The sequence below is a fragment of the Chlorocebus sabaeus genome, chromosome 22 (assembly GCF_047675955.1).
Source record: "Chlorocebus sabaeus isolate Y175 chromosome 22, mChlSab1.0.hap1, whole genome shotgun sequence".
Taxonomy (NCBI): domain Eukaryota; kingdom Metazoa; phylum Chordata; class Mammalia; order Primates; family Cercopithecidae; genus Chlorocebus; species Chlorocebus sabaeus.
This window is the reverse complement of record NC_132925.1, coordinates 79,837,398-79,859,155: the sequence shown is the minus strand read 5'-3', so window position 1 is coordinate 79,859,155 and position 21,758 is coordinate 79,837,398. Positions and strand designations below refer to the sequence as shown.

The window sequence follows — 21,758 nt, the reverse complement described above, 5'->3', positions numbered from 1 at the left end:
CACCAAAAATACTTTGCAGGCAAAAATAAAACACATATGAAGAGGCAAGCAAAGCCCAAGGACCATCAATATGCAATGCTGAGCTGCAGGAAAAGCAGGAAGTGGGCTGGGAATGAGAAAAAAATCAGTAAAGTGTGGTTTCCTATACGTTTTTTTAAAAAAAGGTTTTACCTTTTATTTCCATGAACTTAACAAAGAAAATATGCTTCACTAGACAGTCACCCAAACATTGTAATACTAATAACAACAACAACAAAAAAAAACCCCACTATTTGTTACAGAACTTGTAAAACCTGAAAATGGCGGTAATGATCAAATGGTTCAAATGTGTAAAGAGAGGAATCGCAAATCCAAGTGGCCCATCCAGCGACCAAATGTAGATGTCTTCTTGAAGAATTGTGGCCATCTGCTCTGTGCTTGAGTGAATCCAGGGATGGGAAGCTCACCCCCTTGTAAGGCACTCTTTAAGTGTTCAGAAGGTTTTTTCACTTTGACCTGTTATTATGTAGAGCTAATGATATCTGCCACCTGGTAGTCCGATAATCACAGATATACCCACTGGAGTCACATAGAATGTATTTAATACCTTTCCAACTGCCAGCCCTTCAGATAATTTGGAAACAGTGACTCTGTTACTATCTTCCCTCTACAAGTCTTCCTTTTTCCAGGCAAAACATTCCCACCATCAACTACTCCCCAAATCTGTTTTCAGACACAACCGCCCTTCTTATGAACCTTCTTATTTGTCACTAACCATCTTAAAACAGTGCCCAGAAAGAACACAATGTTCCTAGCCAATTTATACTCTGGGGCTTCTTTAGGCATAATTTTCTACGTCTGCAGCAGTAGAAATACAATTACATTTTATGGAGCTCAGCCTCCTGCTGTTCCTGTTTCCTACCTCCCACCCTCCAAGGCAGTCTGTTTGTTGAATGTCCTGAACAGATGCATAATCTAGAGTGAGTGCTCCCATCAATATAAAGAATGCCGTCCCTCATCACTCCATCGCTTCTGATTAAGATCACTTGGTCTAATGTACATTAAGTTCTATACCAATAATGCCTGTGCGGTGCTGCATGCTTTTCATGCCTCTTTCTGAACACTGTGTTATTAGATACTCAGCCTGGAGAAGCATTTTCATACAAAGAGGAAGACAAAACTGAGAATGAATGGTTAAAGACAAAGGGAAAATTGGGAATCTCACCGTTGGAAAGAATGGTAGATGGGAACATCCAATGACCTGGCTTTGAATCTGGTTCTCCACTAACCATTGGTACTTAAAAAAATAGTAATAATAACAATAAGAACAGAAACTGCTATCTATTAACAAATTCTTGGTAAGTACCAAGCCCTGAAATAAGTCTTTCAGGCTTCGATATCATGTGGTTAGGAGATGCCACTGGAATTTGAACTTACTTCTGCCTGTTTCTAGACTTCAATCTTTACAGTCTTCTACCACAATCTCCCTTAGTGGATACTGTCTATACTACATATGACTTATACCACTAATTTAAAAAAAAAAAGAAAAGAAAGAACTCTTACAGTAATTACTTCTCCTGAGATGATCCTCCAAAATGTGGGAAGTAGAAACATGTGTTTTCTTATCTGTGGGGCCATCAGAGCATGCAGACAAGGGCAAAAGAATAAGAGAGGAGAGCGAGGCCATACACCAACCACAGTGCTGTACATTGTGTCTTGAACTGGGCTGAAATGTAACCATGCAGCTTCTGTTTCAAGCACATTTGGAACATCGACAAGATTTCAAGGTGACTGTTCAGCCTAAGAAAACAGTGTTTTCAAGCACTTTTAATGCTACCTTAGCAGTACTTACTAGTATATAATTCATGTGCTAATTTATTCATTAAAACAGTCTGTATCTGGCAACATTTTATTAACCTTAGTTTACATGACTGAGATTGGTATTTGTATTTTAATTACATCTCTTTATAATTACTCTATAATTCTGATTTTCTTCCAATGTGAACTAAGCCCTTATCAATCCCCAAACTGCATTCCACATCCAATGAAAATGAGTTCAAATTATAGTTTTATAGAATATGGCTTTGGAAAACCCAGAGAGCCTATTCCCAAAGGTAGTCATGCATCAGAGCCTCCTGGGGATTTCCTTATATAATGACTGATTCCTGAGTGCTGTGCAATCTACTCGATCAGGATCTCCAGGGATAGGACCTCCTGAGAATTGAGATCTGCAGCAACTAGTCCGCAAATCAGCACTTAGGTACTGGTGACTAGATTATTTCCACTCTACGCACATCCACTACAGTTCTTGGAAAACATACGAAGCAAAAGATAGTAAGGGTTATCCTAAAGGCAGAATAACTAGCCACTTCACGAAATCCAATGCATCCCAGAAACATTAATTATGTTCCTTATTTTCAGGATTTGAGTTGCCATTTTAATGTCAGTACTGCAAAGAAGCCCTATAGACACACACACAAAAAGTTGCATAGATTTTAACTGGTCCCTGGAAACGAGGTAGAGATAATCATGTGGTTTATTTGACAGAGCCACATGATAAACAATGTAGATAAACAATGTGTTTTAAAATGCATTCTCAAAGAGTTAGAACAGGAATGTCAAATAGATGGCAAATATGATACCTCCCTCCTATCTGATGCCCTTGGCAGGCATTGCTAATCAATCACAGCACTTTTCCTTGCATCCACAAACAGCCTCAAAGTCCTTTTAACCAATCACTCCAGGGCACTAGTGCTATCTAATCTGCTCTACCATGTGGGGGACATACTTTCCCCTCTTTGGCTAGAATAAACAGGTAAACTGAAATCACCTTATATTTTATAATAGCCTGATCCATGACAGGCTCTACACTCCACACGGTGGAAATGGGCATCTGAAGGTTCTCATGTAGACAGGGCTTTAGGTAAGGATCACCTGGCTCTTACTAATTCATGTTTGTAGTGGTTTTACACTTATATCTTTGAATAGGAGTACTTAGAAATAAATTAACTTCTTTAATATATGATATGTGAGTTACACTTATTCAAACCAACATAGTTTTTCCTCACAATAATTCAAAGTTTCACTTTGAATAAATGCTGTTGGGAATGACAAGCTGAGTTCCAAAGTGTTTTAAAAATTAAGTGTAGCATTTGACTAAAACAATCATGTATCAATCTGCTTGATTTTCACCAGTAGCACCATAGGTTTTCTTCTATGGAGATTCTGGGCCGTATCTCCATGCAAATATTTACTGTCCTGGTAAATGACAGGATAGCAATCACAAGACACTTGTTTTCTGCTGGTTTTCATTTGAAAAAGAAAATCATTATAATTAATTAGTCTTGGGTTCCCATGATGGCCATTCTTGACTCCTTGACCTCTACTGCCACTTTCCAAGTCAGACTAAATAGAATTCCATTTCAGACCATATCTAGGGTAATACTTGATTCATTAGGTTGATGTCATCCCAACGACAGTCCCCGTGATCAAACAATAAGATCAGAGAGAGCAGACCCACCTTCTCATAGATGCTGTCATTCCTGTGAAAGTCTCCAGCCTTCCTGGGAAGAACATGGACGTGAACGTGCTGAAAATGTACAAGAAAGAAAAAAGTAAATGTGATTATCTCCTCGTGTATTTTTAGACTTGACAGTGATGATCTCATGAAGCCCAATTACTCCATGATGGTTCCTGCTGGGTTATTTTTCAGAGGAAGTTGATATCCACCTTCGGTAACTATACCTGAATTCTGCCGAGAAGAGAGTGCACTAAGCAAGAGAGAACAACTTGGTGGTATATATATAAGAGTTGGAGTGAAATGCTAGAGTGTTTCAGAGGCTCTATGGAATTATTCATGGTTGTCAGCCTTGGTTGTAGTTAGCCAGTGCTTTGAAATGACAGCACATCTTCAAAGGTGACCATCATGACTCTGAATCTGACAAGAAATAAGAATTGGCTAACAGAGAACTGCATAAGTAAAGAGGGAATGAATGAGAGTAGCAAGTAGTATGGGCAGAATTACAGACTCAGAGCTTTGAGAAATAATCGTATAATAGTAATATAAACAGTTCTCATTTATTAAGCATTTACTTCCTATGATAAGGAAAGTTGTGTGTTTGGTATTCTGTCATTTAGTACTCTTAAAAATCCTGTAAGGCAGCTGGGCGCAGTGGCTCACACCTGTAATCCCAGCACCTTGGGAGACCAAGGGGGGCAGATCACAAGGTCAGGAGATCGAGACCATCCTGGCCAACACGGTGAAGCTCTGTCTCTACTGAAAATACAAAAACAAAAAATTAGGAGGCCGAGGCAGGAGAATGGCGTGAACCCAGGAAGCAGAGCTTGCAATGAGACAAGATCACGCCACTGCATTCCAGCCTGGGCGACGGAGTGAGACTCCTTCTCAAAAAAAAAAAAAAAAAAAAAAAAAAAAAAAAATCCTGTGAGGCAAGGTCTACTATGATCTCCATTTCAGAGAAGAGGAAATCAATGTTCGGTGAGGCCAGAGCACCACAGGAAGTAAAAGTCAGCACCGGAAATGAGGCCTCTTGGCTTTTGCTCCCACGTGTTTCATTAGCACATGCACTGATTCTGCGAACTTAATCTTTTAAATAGCCCATTTCCCTAGTCTACTAAAGCACCCAGGTAATATACATAGCAATGCTATTATGCAATGATCGTGAATCAAGGCTCAGAGCATATCTAATTCAATATATTCTTCAAGGCTAAACTGCCATTTGAAAGTTTTACTTTCCAAATAGCCTCTATTGTACCTTGGGTGAAGTTAAACCTCATTTCTGCCCTTGAGCTGTGTTCCACTTTTATTACAAACCATGGGGAGGAATGTGAAAATGAAGAGCTTAAATAGAGAGAGGCTGACAGTAGGTCAAACCTCATCCCTGATCACCCACCCCTTCTTGATTACTGCGATCGGGCTCCAAGGCTCCAAAAGGCCTCCAGAGAACATAAGATTAAGTATCCCTGTGGCTTTGCAGTACAAGGAGGGGGGAAATGATACCCTATTAAAGCTGAGGTAGGGTACAACGTGGTCCAAGGTGAATGAAGCAGAGAGGAGCTTCAAAGCAGCCCCTGAGCACAGTTCCCAAAGAGTGACATGCTTTTGCCAGAATATTCACCAGTCAATGATAAAGCCAGTCACAGATCTCTCAGCAACTGGGCCAAGTGTGTATTTAAGTCACAAAGATTATGTGAGCATGGAGAGAGAAAGTGAAAGAACAAACAAGGAAAAAATAAATCACAAACTACCCATGAAACTAAATTCTTAGGAGAAAGCCAGGCAGGTGGGCCTGGGCTGAAATCTATTGAAATCTCTAGATGGGCTGACTTAAAAGCAAAACCAGGAAAATAACATAGCACAAGGATACAAAACACCCTTAGAAGGAGCCTTCACTCACTCTTTAATTCCAGAATCTCCTGCTATCCTTTCTTCTTTTCCTCTTTTTCTCCTTTCTTCTTTCTGTCCCCCCACCCTCCTTTCTTCCCCTCTTCCTCCCTCCCATCTATCCATCTTTCATCACCTCCTTGTACATTCTAGGAAGTTCCAGACCAGTGTTTTGCACTTAAACGTCCTAATACAAATCCTGGACCTACCACAAACTAACTGTGTGACCTTGCCTCACAAAGTCTATGTGTCAGTATCCTTATCTATATGGGGATTATAATGGTTGCTACCTCACAGGGTTAAGAGGATTAAGTCTGCTAACCATGTGCTGAGCATTCAGCTTTGCATGTAGTTACTATTCATTACCTAGAAATGTACAAGAATTACTTTTATTATTTAAAAAGACACATTTAAACCTGAATACCAAGTAGACATCACATTCAGGGATTGATTTCTGTACCAGCAAAAAAAAGAAAAAAGAAAAAGAAAGAAAGAAAGAAAGAAAGAAAGAAAGAAAGAAAGAAAGAAAGAAAGAAAGAAAGAAAGAAAGAAAGAAATTAAGAAGCTCCTTGAATGAGGGCATTGTTTAAGCATCTCTTTTGCAAAAGCTGGTTTCTGTTGCTTTGACTAGCCATTCTCAATCTTCCACCTGTACTTGGGGCTTGTTAAAATGTAGACTACAGGGCCCTGAAAGTCCACATTTCTAACAAGCTCCCAGCTGATGCTGGTCTAATGCCACACTTCAAGAACCACTGGCTTATAATATCCATCTGGTTTCTTACCTCGCTTCTGCCAGTGTGGGCACTGAGGTCACTCGCTGTTTTGCCTGCTCTACTGCATTATGTGTAGATTCTTTGTCTCATTTCTTGTTTTTTCCTCTTTTCCTTCCTTCTATCTTTTCTTTCTCTTCTTTTCCTCCATTTTTATTTTTTTCCCTTCCTTTCCTTCTTTTCTTTCTCCCCACAGAATCTCACTCTGTCACCCAGGATGGAGTACAGTGATACAATCACAGCTCACTGCAGCCTTCAACTCCCAGGCTCAAGAGATCCTCCTGCATCAGCCTCCCAAAACTGGGACTACAGGTGCATGCCACCACACCAAGCTAACTTTTTATTATTATTATTATTTTCATATTTTTAGCAATGGAGTTCTCACTATGTTGCCCAGTCTGGTCTCAAACTCCTGGCCTCAAGCAATCCCCTCTCCTCAGCCTCCCAAGTAGCTGGCATTACAGGTGTGAGCTACTAGGTCCAGTATGTGGAGATATCTTTCTGAATGTTTCTCTGGCTTTCTGCACTCTGACCACTCTCCTTGCCTGGTCCTCAGGAATATGCCTGTCAGTATCCACTACTAACATACAGTGGGCTGCGAACTTGCACTTGGGAACCTCCAGGGTCCAGGTCTAACCCCTGCCTCCTTTTCTTTATCCTCCTCTTCTGGGTTTAGTGTTCAGGGCTATCTCTATAGGCTATGTTACCACCAAGTTCTAGAAAAGCCACTCTTGATCACTGGTAACCACTTGAAATTCACTGTGACACACTAAAGACAGTAAACAGCTCACTGTACAGGTGGTTTTTTTCCAAGGGCATAGATCTCCACCCACCCTGATATCTTGACATAAATTCTTAAGTGACAGGCTGATCACAGAATGCTGACAACCCACTCGGCTTCTCAGAACAGGGAAATCATGATAAAGCCAGCTCAAAGCCTCATTGCTGTGAAAAAATACCATCACTATGGCCTTCGAACAGAATGACATTCTGATAAAACCCTATGAATATCAGAGATGAGGGTAATTTGATATAATCTGTTCTTAGTGGTTTCATATTAAGCTGTGGTGATCACAACTTACTTTTCTAAGTGCCAGCAAAACATCTGTTTAATAAAAGCCTTCCACAAATTTGCCAGGAGTTGCAGTTTAGCTGCTTGAGTTAGAAGAGTATCTTTTTAAAGTCCCATGACACATTCCACACCAAAAATGTTTTCATGGTCAAATAACATTTCACAAAGATCATTATCACATTAAAGTATGAGAACTTCCACACAAAAGATGCTTATTTAACTTCATCTAATATAGCATTCTAGAAACTTATTTGACTATGGAATCCTGATTTTTATTCATGTAACACTTCTGTAGACTTTTCTAAAGTATACATTCATTCACTCAAAAATACCTATTTCTAGGTGCTAGTCTAGGAACGAGGGATATGGTAATGGACAAGATAAAGCCTCTGTCCCCATAGAGCTTATATTCCAACGGGTGATGCAGAAGATAAGGGAAATGACTAACTTTACATTCTAATTTTGGATAGAAATAAGTGTCATGAAGAAAAACATAATGGTATAAAGTAAATAGTGAGCACTGAGCCATTCTAACTTTTGACATTTGGGAAGAGAAGTAGGACCCAATTTAAGGCTGTAGTGAGGAAAGAGGCAAAATCAAGAGAGGGTAAGTTCCAACAGCCCAGAGAACAAATTTCAAAGAGGGTATCACTAACAGTGTGAAATGTTTTTGAAAGCTTGAATTGTTTCAGTAAGGCTAGGAGAACAAAATACCATGAAAAGATTCTCAACATTATTAGTCATTAGGGAAATGCAAATGAAAACCACACTGAGCTACCACTTCATACCCACTAGAAAGGCAATAATCAAAAGACACAATAACAAGTGTTGGGCAGAGTGTGGAGAACTGGAACCCTCCTACACTGCTGGGAATGTAAAATCATGCAGCTACTTTGGAAAACAGTTTGGCAGTTCCTCAAAAAAGTTTAACATGGAGTTACCATGTGACTCAGATTTCTGATCCTAACACATACCCAAGAGAACTGAAGACATATGCCCATACAAAAACTTGTATGTGAATGTTTACAGCAACATTATTCACAATCACCAAAAAGTATAAACAACCCAAATGACTATCAACTGATCAATGGTAAACAAAGTGCAGTATATGAAGACAATAGGATATGATTTGACCATAAAAAGGAGTGATGTACACTAAGTGAAAGCATCATGCTCAGGGAAATAAGCCAGACAAAAACGGCCACATATTGTACAATGCCATTTATATGAAAACGCCAAACTAGGCTGATTCACAGAGAAAGAAAGATTTGTGGTTGTGAAGAGAGATGCAGGGTAACCGCTAATGGGCACAGGGTTTCTTTTGGGTTAATGGATATGTTCTGGAATTATATAGCAGTGATGGCTGCTCAACTTTGTGACTATACTAAAAGAATGAACTGTGTACTTTAATAGGGTTTCTTTTACATTATGTGAATTATATCTCAATAAAGCTATTACTCAAAACAAAACAAAACAAAACAAAACAAAACAAAACAAAGCAAAACAAAAACTGCAGGCCGGGCGCTGTGGTTCATGTCTGTAATCCCAGCACTTTGGGAGGCTGAGGTGGGTGGATCACGAGGTCAGGAGTTCGAGACCAGTCTGACCAACACGGTGAAACCTCGTCTCTACTAAAAATACACAAAAAGTTTGCCAGACTTGGTGGCACATGCCTGTAATCCCAGCTACTCGGGAGGCCGAGGCAGGAGAATCATGTGAACCCAGGAGGCAGAGGTTGCAGTGAGCCGAGATTGTGCCACTGCACTCCAGTCTGGGCGACAGAGCAAGACTCCATTTCAAAAACAAACAAACAAACAAAAAAAAACAAAACTGCAGTGGGTTTCAGAGCAAGTGGGAGGTGAAGAAATAGAGACAGCATGCAGTGCCGTCATTTTTAGAGGCTCTGCCTCTTCTGCGCTGTCTCTGCTCCTTCCTCCATCTCTTTGAACACATCTCTTCTGCCCATATTCACCTGAGGATTATCAGTGTGGTCATACCAATATCCTTTTTCCTTGTCAGAGTATACTGTAATTCAATTCTAAGGGACACAAACATGGTTCATGGCGGAGGAAAGGGCAAGGAAGGCTGAAGAGCAACCCTGCTCCACAGCTGGGGTCCTGCAACCTCAACCAGTTGGCCCTGTGTGAATCCTTCTCCCTCACATGTGCCAATGAGCAACTGCAGAAGGCAGGTCTGATTCTAAAGAATAACAGACGATACTGTGGTCAAAAGATAATGGCCACCTTCAAAGACATCCATGTTCTAATCCCTGACCTGTGATTCTATTAAGTTACAAAAGATAAATTATGGCTGCACATGAATTAAGGTTACTAACCAGCTGACCTTAAGATTGGGAGAGGTATCATAGATTTTCCAGGTTTGGCCCAATATCATCAGGAGTCCTTAAAACTGGAAGAGGGTAAACATCATCAAAATTGTAAGAATGTGAAAAGCCAAGCCAGAGACTGGCAGAAAGGATTTGCAAATCACCTATCTGATAAGGGAAGTATGTCCAGAACACATAAAGAATTACTTACAACTAAGTAATAAAAAGACAACAATTCTAAGTAAAATGGGCAAAGGATATGAACAGACATTTCTCCAAAAAGGATGGATAAATGAATACATGAAAAGATGCTCAACATCCTTAGCCCAAAACCACAATGACAATATCACTTAACAAATACTAGGGTAACTGTAATAAAAAGGGCAGATAGGCCGGGTGCGGCGGCTCATGCCTGTAATCCCAGCACTTTGGGAGGCCGAGGCGGGCGGATCACAAGGTCAGGAGTTCCAAACCAGCCTGGTCAATATAATGAAACCCTGTCTCCACTAAAAAATACAAAAATTAGCCAGGCGTGGTGGTGGGCGCCTGTAATCTCAGCTACTCAGGAGACTGAGGTAGGAGAATCACCTGAACCTGGGAGGTGGAGGTTGCAGTGAGCCGAGATTGCACCACTGCACTCCAGCCTGGGTGACAGAGTGAGTCCATCTCAAAAAAAAAAAAAAAAAAAAAAAAAGATAACAACAAATGCTGGCAAGGAAGTAGAGAAATTGGAACCCTAGTACAAGCTGGTGCAGATGCAAAATGGTAAGGCTGCTTTAGAAAACAATTTCTGCAGTTCCCCAAAAGGTTAACAGTAATGTTACCATATGACCCATGCACTGTTTCCAGCAATTTGTTATAGCAACAAGTAGAGAATGAATACAGATGCCTTGATATTTTTATTGCATAGTTTACACATTTTTCTTATCTCTGCAACACCTCTATGAAGTCAGTATTATTTTACCAATTTTGTAGGTAAGAAAGAGACAAAATTTTCTCTCAGTAAGACTCGGGGGAATCTTCATCTATTGCTTTCTTTTTTTTTTTTTTTTTTTTTTTTTGAGACAAGGTCTAACTCTGTCACCCAGGCTGGAGTGCAGTGGCACGATCTCGGCTCACTGCAACCTCTGCTTCCTGAGTTTAAGTGAATCTCCTGACTCAGCCTCCTGAGTAGCTGGGACTACAGGAGCACGCCACTATGCCAGGCTAATTTTTTTTTTCTTTTTGTATTTTTAGTAGAGACAGGATTCCACCATGTTGGCCAGGCTGGTCTCAAACTCCTGACCTCAGGTGATCACACCCAGCCTCTATTGTTCCTTCTATATTTGGATAATCACCAAAAGCTCTCAACTTGGAATAACCACATGCAATGTAACAATAAGATTGTTTCCATTTGTCGAATATCAAGGTCAAAAGCTTATAGCATAGAAAATCTGAAAGAGACAGAAAAACACACAGGAGAAAAATTAGATCACCAGTTAATCTCACTACCAAGCAATAGCAATCCTGTTCTTCATGGAGAGTGATACGAATATGATATATACTTTTTTTTTTTACTCTCAATTGCCCTAGACACAAACCCTGAATCAAGGATGAGAGTGCAAGTATTTTATTTGGTGGGTGATCCCTGGAAACACAAGTAAGGGAGTATGCATCAAGGAAACAGGAAAGGAAAGGCGGTCAATATAGGATGTGTGATCCAGTGAGTTATTATTTTGTGTGACTGGAGCATATAGAACCTGCTAGAGAACTCTGAAAGCCAGTGAAAAATATGCATCCCAGAGTTATCCCAGCCGAGGGGTGAGGGAACTAGCATATTCATACACCAACTCCTGTCCTCACTGGTTGAGAACTACTCCTGGGGAGGCATCAATACTCCAGCACTTCTGCTTTCTCCCACCTGGAGAGTGAGAAAAGCCAGGTTTCCAGGGTCAGTCAGATGGAAGCCAGGCTAGGTAGGATGCATTGCAGCCATGGCGAGTGGGGGTAACACAATATGGGCAGAGCACAGACCCCATTTGTAGCAATGCTTTGCACGGTGCTGTCTTGTTTCTGACACCTGGAGTCTCCTAATTTGCTGCTGAACTGAAAGTTCAAGTATTTAGTCTCTTTTCCATAGGTGAGATAACAGATAAAGATCTGGTCAGTGGTTCCTAAACTGTAAAAAGCCCTAGAGCTTCCAGAGCAAGCCTGGTATGTCCAGGGAACAGCTCATGATGGAAGTAAGAATGGGGCACCAGAAAGGGTAGCAGGCTTCAGTTCTCCCTCCATGATTCAAACAGAGCAGCTCTGTTTTATCTGTTTCTGTGTTGGGATCCCATGCACAATTTCATTTGCAAAATGAATTTGTTACTAAAAGAAACCAACAGAAAATCTTTGAAAACCACTAGGATTAGAATTGGGAAACGTTAGGGGAATAGTAAGAGTGTCTAATTTCTTCATTTCACCGAAGAGGAGAGTGGCTCTTAGAAGACCAATAGCAAAGCAATGGCAGGGCCAGGACTAGAACCATGAGAACCCTGACACCCTGACTTGTGTTCCAGTGCTTTCCACCACATCTTGCCCATCCTACCAAAAGCAGTTTGATGTTCCGTCACTGGAGATGGGTGGCCAAGGTTCAGATCCTACCTATTCTTTTTACTGAGTCGATTTCTTAATTTCTTTCATATTCCCTCATTTTTCAAGTGGGCACAAAACCAGTATCCCAGCACATAAGACTATAATGCTGATTATGTGAAATACGTAGGTAAAGCGCTTAAGCTAATGCTGCACATTCTGAATAATCAGTCAATCCCAGCAGTGACTATATTACAGGATATTAGTTTTAAAAATAATTTCGACAACCTACTTCTGTTCTAAACCAGAAGGCTTAATTCTATGGTGAGCCTTGCTGAATGTATTCAACTTTACCCAGACCATCACGAACCCCAAAGCTGTGTGTTCTACATGTCTGGATTTTGCCTTTCTTGATTTGGGGAGGCCTCATCTTCTGCAACTAAGTCAAGGGTCAGCATGAAATTATTGACAGCCACTTAGTTCTAAAATAAATGTCACTGGAAGTAATGCCACTTCCAGGACTTTGAGGATACCTCAGCATGATCAACTCAAGAATCAAATTAGTGGTCTGTCAAAATGCACAGGCACACTGATGGTTTCTGATGCTACTGTCAATGAGCTCCTTCACTTAGAATATTAGCAATGCTTAGGCAGTGGTGTGCCTTTCAGGAAACAGAGGAAACACAGTGCTTTCCATGTGTTCAAAGTGTTCCAATCAAGTTGGGAAACTTCAAGGAAAATCTAAAATAAAAAACCAATTCAGTTTGAACAAACAAAACAAACAAACAGAACACCTCCTAGAATTTGTGGAGACCCTGTTGAGTTTTGTGGCTTAACAATTGTGTTTTTAAGCCATACATCACTAGTGGTGCTCCAATTGTGAGTTATAATAATATTTCATAAGAAGGATGGTGCTCTCATGACATATGGGTGCCGTACATCATCTAAGCACCATGGCTTTGATGATGTATTGCTCTAAACCACAATGAGAGTTTAGAGCAGCTTTTAGCAACCAGACAGCTTTAAATTTCAAATTTTCAAAAATTAAGATCTTTTCAAGTTAAAAAAAAAAAGCAAGATGATGGGATCTGATGCTATATGAAGTGTCACCGAACTCTGAGAGCCTGGGTATATGCCTTTTCCTTTTGGCTTTGAGCTCACAAGGTGGAAATCATTGGCAGGTTCTTCTTCAATTCCTCCTCCATGAGCACAGAGGCCCAGGAACTGAACAGACATGAGCAAGTGTCAATGCATCCATTTTGCTAATCAGTTTCCCCCATCTTCCACACTGCAAGCCTGAGTAGCTCATCATCATCCCAAAGTACTGGATTGCATAAAATGCTGTGATAGGCATTGGATAAACCCAGGAGAGGTGTTTTTCTTTAATTTTTAATTTTTTGGTTTGTTATTAAGGAGATCTTCCACTGAAATTCAGAACAAAAAGAACAGATACAAAGTAGATAGACTTCCTTACTCATTGCTCTCAAACTCAAAACAGGGCATGTAGGAAGAAAACATGCCTTGTCTAGCATTTGTCTTTGTAAAGCAAAGGAAGCACTGATTCCAAATGAGGAGAAAAATGTGAATGGCATATGGGCTTCTGATCCAGAGTAGGAGAGGGAGCTGTTGTCATAGTTCTGTCACCTTTCCTATTTTAACGATGTGTTTATAAGATGGTAATGTGGCTTATGAGAATGTACCCACTTCGTTTAAAAACCACTCACTTTTGGGGGCAAAGTAATCACAATCAATTAAGAAAACAGGTGTTGAGAGAACTTCTCCTCCCCACCCACCCTGCTTTTTAAAAAAAATCCTACTGCAATAAACAGAACAAAATGAGAAATCTTCCTACTGTTTGTGTAATAGACCTAAACAGGAACAGTGAGAGACAATTACATTTCAAGTGGCTTCTTCCATTTTCCTTTACTATGTGAATTAAAGGAAAGAATGAGAGTAGTTGCTGCCATGTGGAGGGAAACATCTGGGCAGAAGGAATTAACAGTCTTCCCTCCCATTCTCCTGCCTCTGATTTTTTGCTCCTTGGGCTTCCTCCAGTAGATTCCAACTCTCAAATTACTGTAGATATTTTGCATCCAGCTCCCTTCTTGACCACTTCCAAAGGGCAAAAACATCTTATTTCCACCAAAGAAAACCACTGGCTATCTCAGAAAGACGTTCCAGACTTCTTTTCTCCCGTAGTAGTAAGTTAACTATACAATTTGGGTAACAAAGACATGGAAATAAATGCATCGCCCACTATTCTGAGGCTGTCAGTTGAAAGGGAAATGAGGCAGGCTTTGCATCTAGAGAAATGTGGGTTATTTCATGGGCTGGTAAATAAATCCCCCAAATTCAGTCCTCTTCTTCTCTATAAAGAGAATACTGACACATCACTTAATTATTTCTTTCACATAAGCCAAAAAACTTTACTTATATATTTATAGTAATATCACACCATTCATCCACCCACTGTTTTCAAGTCATTATCAGTTCTAAGACTTGCTGCCATTTACATAAGAATATTGTATGTTGGAACTGTACTTAGTACTGTATATTATCACGTCCTCACCAAAACATGAAAAAATGGAAACTGTTATTGTCTCCGTTTTTTTTTTTTTTTTTTTTTTTTTCCAGTAAGCAAAGTGATGCTTATTGGAATTAAAAAAATTGTGCAGCCTCACCAAGCTGGCAAAAGTGGCCGAGCTAAGATTCTAAGTCAGGTTGATGGGATGTCAAGCGTCATCTGTATTTTGCTATGCTCCTTCCTGATTAAATAACTAATGTCTGGGTGACCATATGCCCCTCTTTGTTTGGAACCATCCAGGTTCAGGCCTGCAGGTATGAACAGGCCAGTGTAATAACAAACGGCAACTTCTTTCACTCTCCTAAGTTCTGCTTTGGACAATAAATTATATGGTCTCCCTAACTAGTAGTATAGTTCATGCCAGGAAATTTTATTTCTGCTGATTCTAACTATTCTCATCTGCAGGTAGCAGGGGAAAAACAAAGAAGAAAGGAAAGAAAGAAGGCTTTTGGAAGTTTTTAAAGAATGGGTACTAACTCTTATCTATCAATACCTTTCATGAAACCTCCAATAGGTTCAGAGTACAGCTCTGGGAGGGAAAAAGAAATACTTTACACTAAAACAGGGCCCCTCAAGCTCTAAAGAAAAAACCTCGAGCATGCTAGAAACCTCTCCAGTTGAGCATTCTTTGCTTATTATCATCACAAGAGGCAACAGTAATAGCTGTTGCTATTTATTAAGCTCTTACTATATGCCAACCACCATATGCCAGAAACTGAGCTAAGCACTTTCTTTGTAAGATCTCAATTATTTATCATAAACTGCATGATAGATATAATCTAAATCATTGTCATCATTAATTTATAGATGAAGAAACTAAGGCCGAGGCAGGTGGAACGAGTAGGTCTGTCTGATTCCAACATCCAAGTGTGATACTACTATTGACACTCTGGTACAGTTGAACACAGCCTAGTAAAAGTTATAAGCCCACTGCCCCCGCACCCCCTGCTATTCACCTTTATGATATTAAGCTCTTCTACAACAGAGTCCCATTAGAGAGAATAGGCTTCTAACAAATTTGAGATCAATCTTGTACAAATATTCTGCATTATCTTTTGGCTTGTGATTGGTTTTCAGTGACATAATAGCTTTAAATTCTTAAAGCTATTCAATGAGAATAGAGTAGATGTATTTAGTCTGTTCTCACACTGCTAATAAAGACATACCTGAGACTGGATAATTTATAAAGGAGGGAGGTTTAATTGACTCACAGTTCAATTATAAGTAAATCCTTTTGGCTTATGTGAAAGCCACATAAGTCACATGAGGCTAAGGAGGCCTCAGGAAACTTACAATCATGGCAGAAGGGGAAGCAAACACATCCTCCACATGGGAGCAGCAAGGAGAAGAATGAGTGCCCAGTGAAGGGGAAGCCCCCTATAAAACTATCAGATCTCATGAGAACTAACTTACTATCATGAGAACATGATGGGGTAAACCACCCCCATGATTCAACTATCTCCATCTGGTCCCACCCACTACCCGTGGGGATTATGGGAACTACAATTCAAGATGAGATTTGGGTGTGGACACAGTCAAACCGTATCAGTAGAATTTATGATCACTACCTCTAGAGAAGTTGACAAACCTAATCAAGAGCTATAAAACCAGAATAACTCCAGATGGAGGGCTCTCAGATGAGGTCATCCCTACTGCCTTGGGTTATGGACAGGTGGAACCCTGGGAAGACCATTCCAGGATAAAGAGTTTTCCTGTTCAGTCAGATATGCAGGAGCTCTGTTTGCTGCTGGATGGGAAGGGACAGTGCCTTAGTAATGTCTCCATCTGAAAATGTATAAATGTTTCAAAATGACTTTTAGGAGACACAGAAGATGTTTCAAGATTTGTCACCCTTGTACTTTATCAGCTGTTGTTGTAGTCACCGAGTTTATAGTACATGTGCTTGGTAGAAAAAATTATAAGTGTTCTTCCTTCCATGTGGAATTCCTTTCTCTTTCCTTCTCTTCCTCTGAGTTTTAAAGAGCGTGCTCAAATGCCACCTCCTTTGTGTAGCCTTCAGACTCTTTCAGGCTCTTCTGATTCATTATACATATGTCCATGACAGCTTTTTACCACAAAGTATGAGTAATCACAGGTTTTCTCTTCCACTAGTCTGGAACTCTGGGCTATTTGTTACTTATTTTTCCTCTGATTATTTCTTTTCCCTAACCCTAGGTTCCTAGGTTAGAAGACATATCATCTAAATGTTGAATGGATGGATGAATGGATGGATGGATGGATAGCTGGCTGGCTGGCTGGCTGGCTGGGTGGATGGGTGGATGGGTGGATGGGTGGTGGATGGGTGAATGGATGGGGGGATGAATAGATGGATGGGTATCCACCATGGGTGGGTAGCTAGGTACATGAGTGGGAATGTGGACAGATAGGTGCATGGATGGATGAACAGATGGTTAAAAAATGGACAACTATTCATGCCTGTAATCCCAGCACTTTGGGAGGCCAAAGTGGGTGGATCACGAGGTCAGGAGATTGAGACCATCCTGGCTAACACGGTGAAACCCCATCTCTACTAAAAATACAAAAAATTGGCCAGGCATGGTGGCAGGTGCCTGTAGACCCAGCTGCTTGGTAGACTGAGGCAAGAGAATGGCATGAACCTGGAAGGTGGAGCTTGCAGTGAGCCGAGATTGCACCACTGTACTCTAGCCTGGGCGACAGAGCAAGACTCTGTCTCAAAAAAAAAAAAAAAAAAAAAAGGGCAACTACACTGCTTTTAATTTCTTAGCCTACTTGAAAGAAGAAACAATACATGCACTGATTTTCTTGGCCATTCTTGTCTTTTTCTTTTGCTTGAAAGTTCTTGTGCATATGAAGATATGGCCTATGAAGAGTCATTATGATCACATTGTACACACCTTTCTTCCCCACTGAAAAGTATCTTTTTACCAATATGTAAGTTTGAAGTTCTTGTGTTTCTAGCCTCACATAAATCCCTTTTAAAAAACTCCTCAGATATGCTCAAGTGTCTAGAGAAATAGCTCATCCTAAAAACAGTCAGCATTGCTAGGACTGCCAAGAGGACGTATTTGTTGTTCAGTATTAACTTCATTAAGAGTTACTGTGGTTCTCTCTCAGGAGAGAAGAAGAAACCTACCCTTTCTTTGGATATCTTCTGATTGTTACAAATTAATTACAGGGCGCTCTCTTTGTTAGACAAAATATCAAGAATATGTATTTTTTTATTTATACATCATATCAGAACATTAATTTGTAGAGTGAGTCCCTCTGGGTGCCATTCTGTTGGGTACACAAAAAAAGGATTTGGATGCAAATGAAAAAGTGATAGCATTTTTTCTTGTCTTACTCATTTTGTGACAAATGCACATTGCTTTGCTGTTTGCTATACACATAATTACCGTTCTTTAATTTATGTTTCAATAAAATGTATAATAATAAACATTTACTGCTCCATGAATAAACATTCGAGTGAAGCCTCTAATGGAGGTTACATGTTTCGAGGCAGCTCTGTGGCTTTCCAGAAATCTCGCCTTCTACTTAATAAGCATCATTTCCATAATCTGTGCATTATTGCTTAAGCCTCCATTTAGAAATATTTCATAAAGCAAAAATTTGTGAAATATGATCAGTCCAAAGGGAAAAAATATTAAGGGAATTAGCAACTTGTCCTGTTAAAGGGACAGGACAAGCTTTCATGCCCCTCCAGGGACAGTAACACAGTAATTACGGAGACAGCACTTCCTAATTATCTCACTAGCTGGGCGCATCACTACTATGGTTTTTGCCTCTAAGATCTTGTTGAAATAAAAGTGAGAAGAAACCTGGAGAGGTCAGCCATGAAGGACAAGCTTGTGCTGATTCTCTTTCCAGTGTTAACAAAGAAACCAGAAAGGAGAACTAGAAATTTGGGGAAGGTCAGGATACCTGTGGTATAGACATTCCTGGATATAGAGACAGACAAATGGTTTGATTTAAACAGTCACCCCAAAGTAACTAAATTCAGACAAAAGCCTATGCCGAGCTTTATGTCGATGGTGTCACACATCATTTTCAGTGTGTTATTTCTTAGGAAAATTGCTTATATAATTTTATGTCATTATCACTTTAAAACATTAATCTATTTCAGATAATCTTTGCAAATTGTGTCCTAAAAAGCAGGTGCTTTTAAAAATAACTAGAACATGACGATATATTTCTTTTTTCTTTGTCCAACAGTTATGGCTGGGTTGTTTAACTAGAGAGAAAAAAAATATGCCAGGAGAAATGAAGGAACAAAGGATCCTTCACAGTGTGATAAGATATAGATAGTCAGCCTCTGCAGAGCGGTGATGAAATGTGTTAAAAGTGATGGCTGTCACTTCATGACATGTCAGCATGCTTTATTAGTGGGTTGGCACATTTTATTTAAACATTGTCAGGAGGGACTCATTTTGGTGTAGTTAGAAGTTGTGTTTCTTTAGTGTGAATAAATATCTCTGGGCCCATGTGCAACATTTTAAAACTGTGCTGTTGTTTACTGTGGGAACTGGAGCAAGGAGCTAAGAGTTCCAAAGCGAAGCTTTCTTTCACCCACCATTTTATGATTTTCTATGAGTAATTTGCTCCTTGCTTTGACTGTTACTGAAAAATCTTTCAAAGGAACATTATCTCTCCTTAACAGGAACTGAATTTAAGATTTTCATCATTCAATCTAGCTATTTTCACATGTGACTTCAACAAAATAAAACATTCGGCATAAATAGAATTTAGTGTGATCCAAATCCCGCTTTTCTCTTGATACATATGCTTTCTTGCTTCTTAACATTCCTAAATTAGAAAGTATTAAGGAGAATCATCTTTTTAAGGGTTACATTTTTCTTCTAACTCAAGTGAGCAGGTATTTATGTCAGAGTCACACATTTAAAAATGACATCCTCTTCCAGGTTGGGCCAAATCTCAACCTACAGGGCTGCCAAGTGGAGCTGCAACTTTTTGCAAGGGTTCTACCTGGATGTGCTATGAGTCCATATTACTTTTGAAATCACCATCTCATAAAGATATCTGCACCCTGGTGTCCACTGCAGCATTATTTATAGTAGCGAAGACTTACAAACAATGCAAGTGTCTGTCAAAGGACAAACAGATTTAAAAAATGGTAAAGAAATACAATGAATATTATTCAGCGTTAAAAATTAAGAGATTCTGTCATTTGCCCCAATAAGGATGAACCTAGAGGACATAGGCTAAGTGAAATACACCAGACACAGAAAGAAAAATATTATATGATCTTACTTAAATGTGGAATCTTAAAGTAAAATATATAGAGATAGAGAATAAAACAGTGGCTATCAGACGGGTGGAGGTTGGGAGGGCGGAATGAGGAGATATAGGTCAGAGAATAGTAAGTAGCAGATTTGTAGGAAGAACCAGTCTAGAGATCAAAGGTACAACATGAAGAGTGCAGGTAAAACTGTACTGTATTTGGGATTCCTACCAAATGAGTATCGTTTAGCTGCCCTTGCCACAAAAACACACACACAAACAAAAAAGTAACCATGTGAGATGATGAATATGTGAATTTGCCACATTATAGTAACTATTTTACTATTTTGTATATATGTCTTAACACCGTGTTGTAGACCTCAAATATACACAATAAAATTTATTTAAAAACCAATGAAAAAAGAACACATTCCCTTCATAAATGAGATTCTTTTCAAAATAAGTTTGAAAATACACATTGCAAAATATACTAGAAAAACCAGCCCCTGACTCCCCACAACCCAGGAGCTCTGATTTGATAGCTCAAGACAGGATAAATGACGCCGATTAGGACAGTGAGCCCCAGTTGTATAGGGACCTCCTAAATCATATCTCAGTTTGGGTCTAGAATGATGGTGCTGGGAGCACCCAGAGGGCTGCATATCATCTCAGCCTGGCTTCCACACAGGGAGCCAGAGAGATTTGTGGGACCCTGTCTGGTGGCTTTGAGGCACAAACGATGAATACTGCTAGAGCAATAACAATAAAAGAGGCGACAGGCAGTGGGGGAAGCCCCGGCACCAACCTTCATTTTTCTCATGATATACTCTGTTGTACAATGAGGCAGAGTGATTCCATAGGCACCGGCCAGAAATTACATGAGAAATTGATCGTGTTTCTTTTTCTGGGTGATATCAGTGATTGAGGCCCTTGATTTATGTTGGCCAAACTTTTCCAGTGCAGAATGGAACCCTTCCTAACTTCAGTCTCTGTGGCTCACGCAGACTGGCCATTAACAGAAGACACACTGCATCATACCATTTAGTCAGGAGCCTACACTAACAGAGGGAACTGCGGCAGAGTCTTAACAGCAACTCCAATTTGCCAGGAATCTCACCACAGATCAGAAATTTACAGTGGCGGAGACCTTTTAGCAACTTTTAGCACGGATGCTCCCTCAAGGTGTGGGTCAGAATTTGCGGTGCAGGAGGTGAGGTGAGGTGAAGAGTTTATAATGATTTTTCTATGCCTTTTAACCTTTGGAATTAACATTTGGTCAAGAAAGCCATTTGAAGGCTGAATGTGTATTTGGCATGTGAAAAAATGAATGGGTCTTCTAGGCGTTGGCTTAGGACCCTGCTGAGCCCTGGCTATGGCCAACTCAGGCTTAACTCCTTAAGGTGATTAACTAACAATCAATCCTTTAAAATTAGTAACATAAAGCAGGCCATGCCAGGTTTATGGATATAAAATGTGGGTATCAAGTTTTGCTCCAGAGAAATGTCACACCTTCACTGGCAAAAAGTCTATGTAGGGAGTGTCACAGGTAAGGTTGAGTTAATGAGACATACTCCAGATGGCATAAATGTGTAAAGTGTGCCCCATGGTCAGGCATCCACCAAGTCAGGATTTCACAGCAAGCATACCTTTCACTTTAAGCTAAGTGACATGGAAGGTTCAGGTCCTTAACCTTAGGTCACAGGATGACAATATACAGAATCTGCAGCTTGACAGCCTGGGCTCAATTCCTAGTCCTGCCACTTTCCAGCTGTGGGACCTGAGATAGTCAATACCTCAGAGTTTCAGATTTCTTGTTTGTAAAATGAACCCATCTCATAGGGTTGTTG

At 40.0% G+C, this 21,758-nt stretch overlaps 1 protein-coding gene across 8 annotated transcripts in view; it reads right to left on the bottom strand.

Annotated features, from left to right (window-relative positions):
• The window catches only part of FHIT (fragile histidine triad diadenosine triphosphatase), a 1,488,394-nt gene that overhangs the window by 171,867 nt on the left and 1,294,769 nt on the right, over window positions 1-21,758 (bottom strand). For all 8 annotated transcript variants that reach the window (XM_073009985.1, XM_038002532.2, XM_073009982.1 and 5 more), the window contains one exon: window positions 3,500-3,568. In XM_073009985.1, the coding sequence (XP_072866086.1) occupies window positions 3,500-3,568 (69 nt within the window). The remainder of the gene's footprint in view (window positions 1-3,499; window positions 3,569-21,758) is intronic.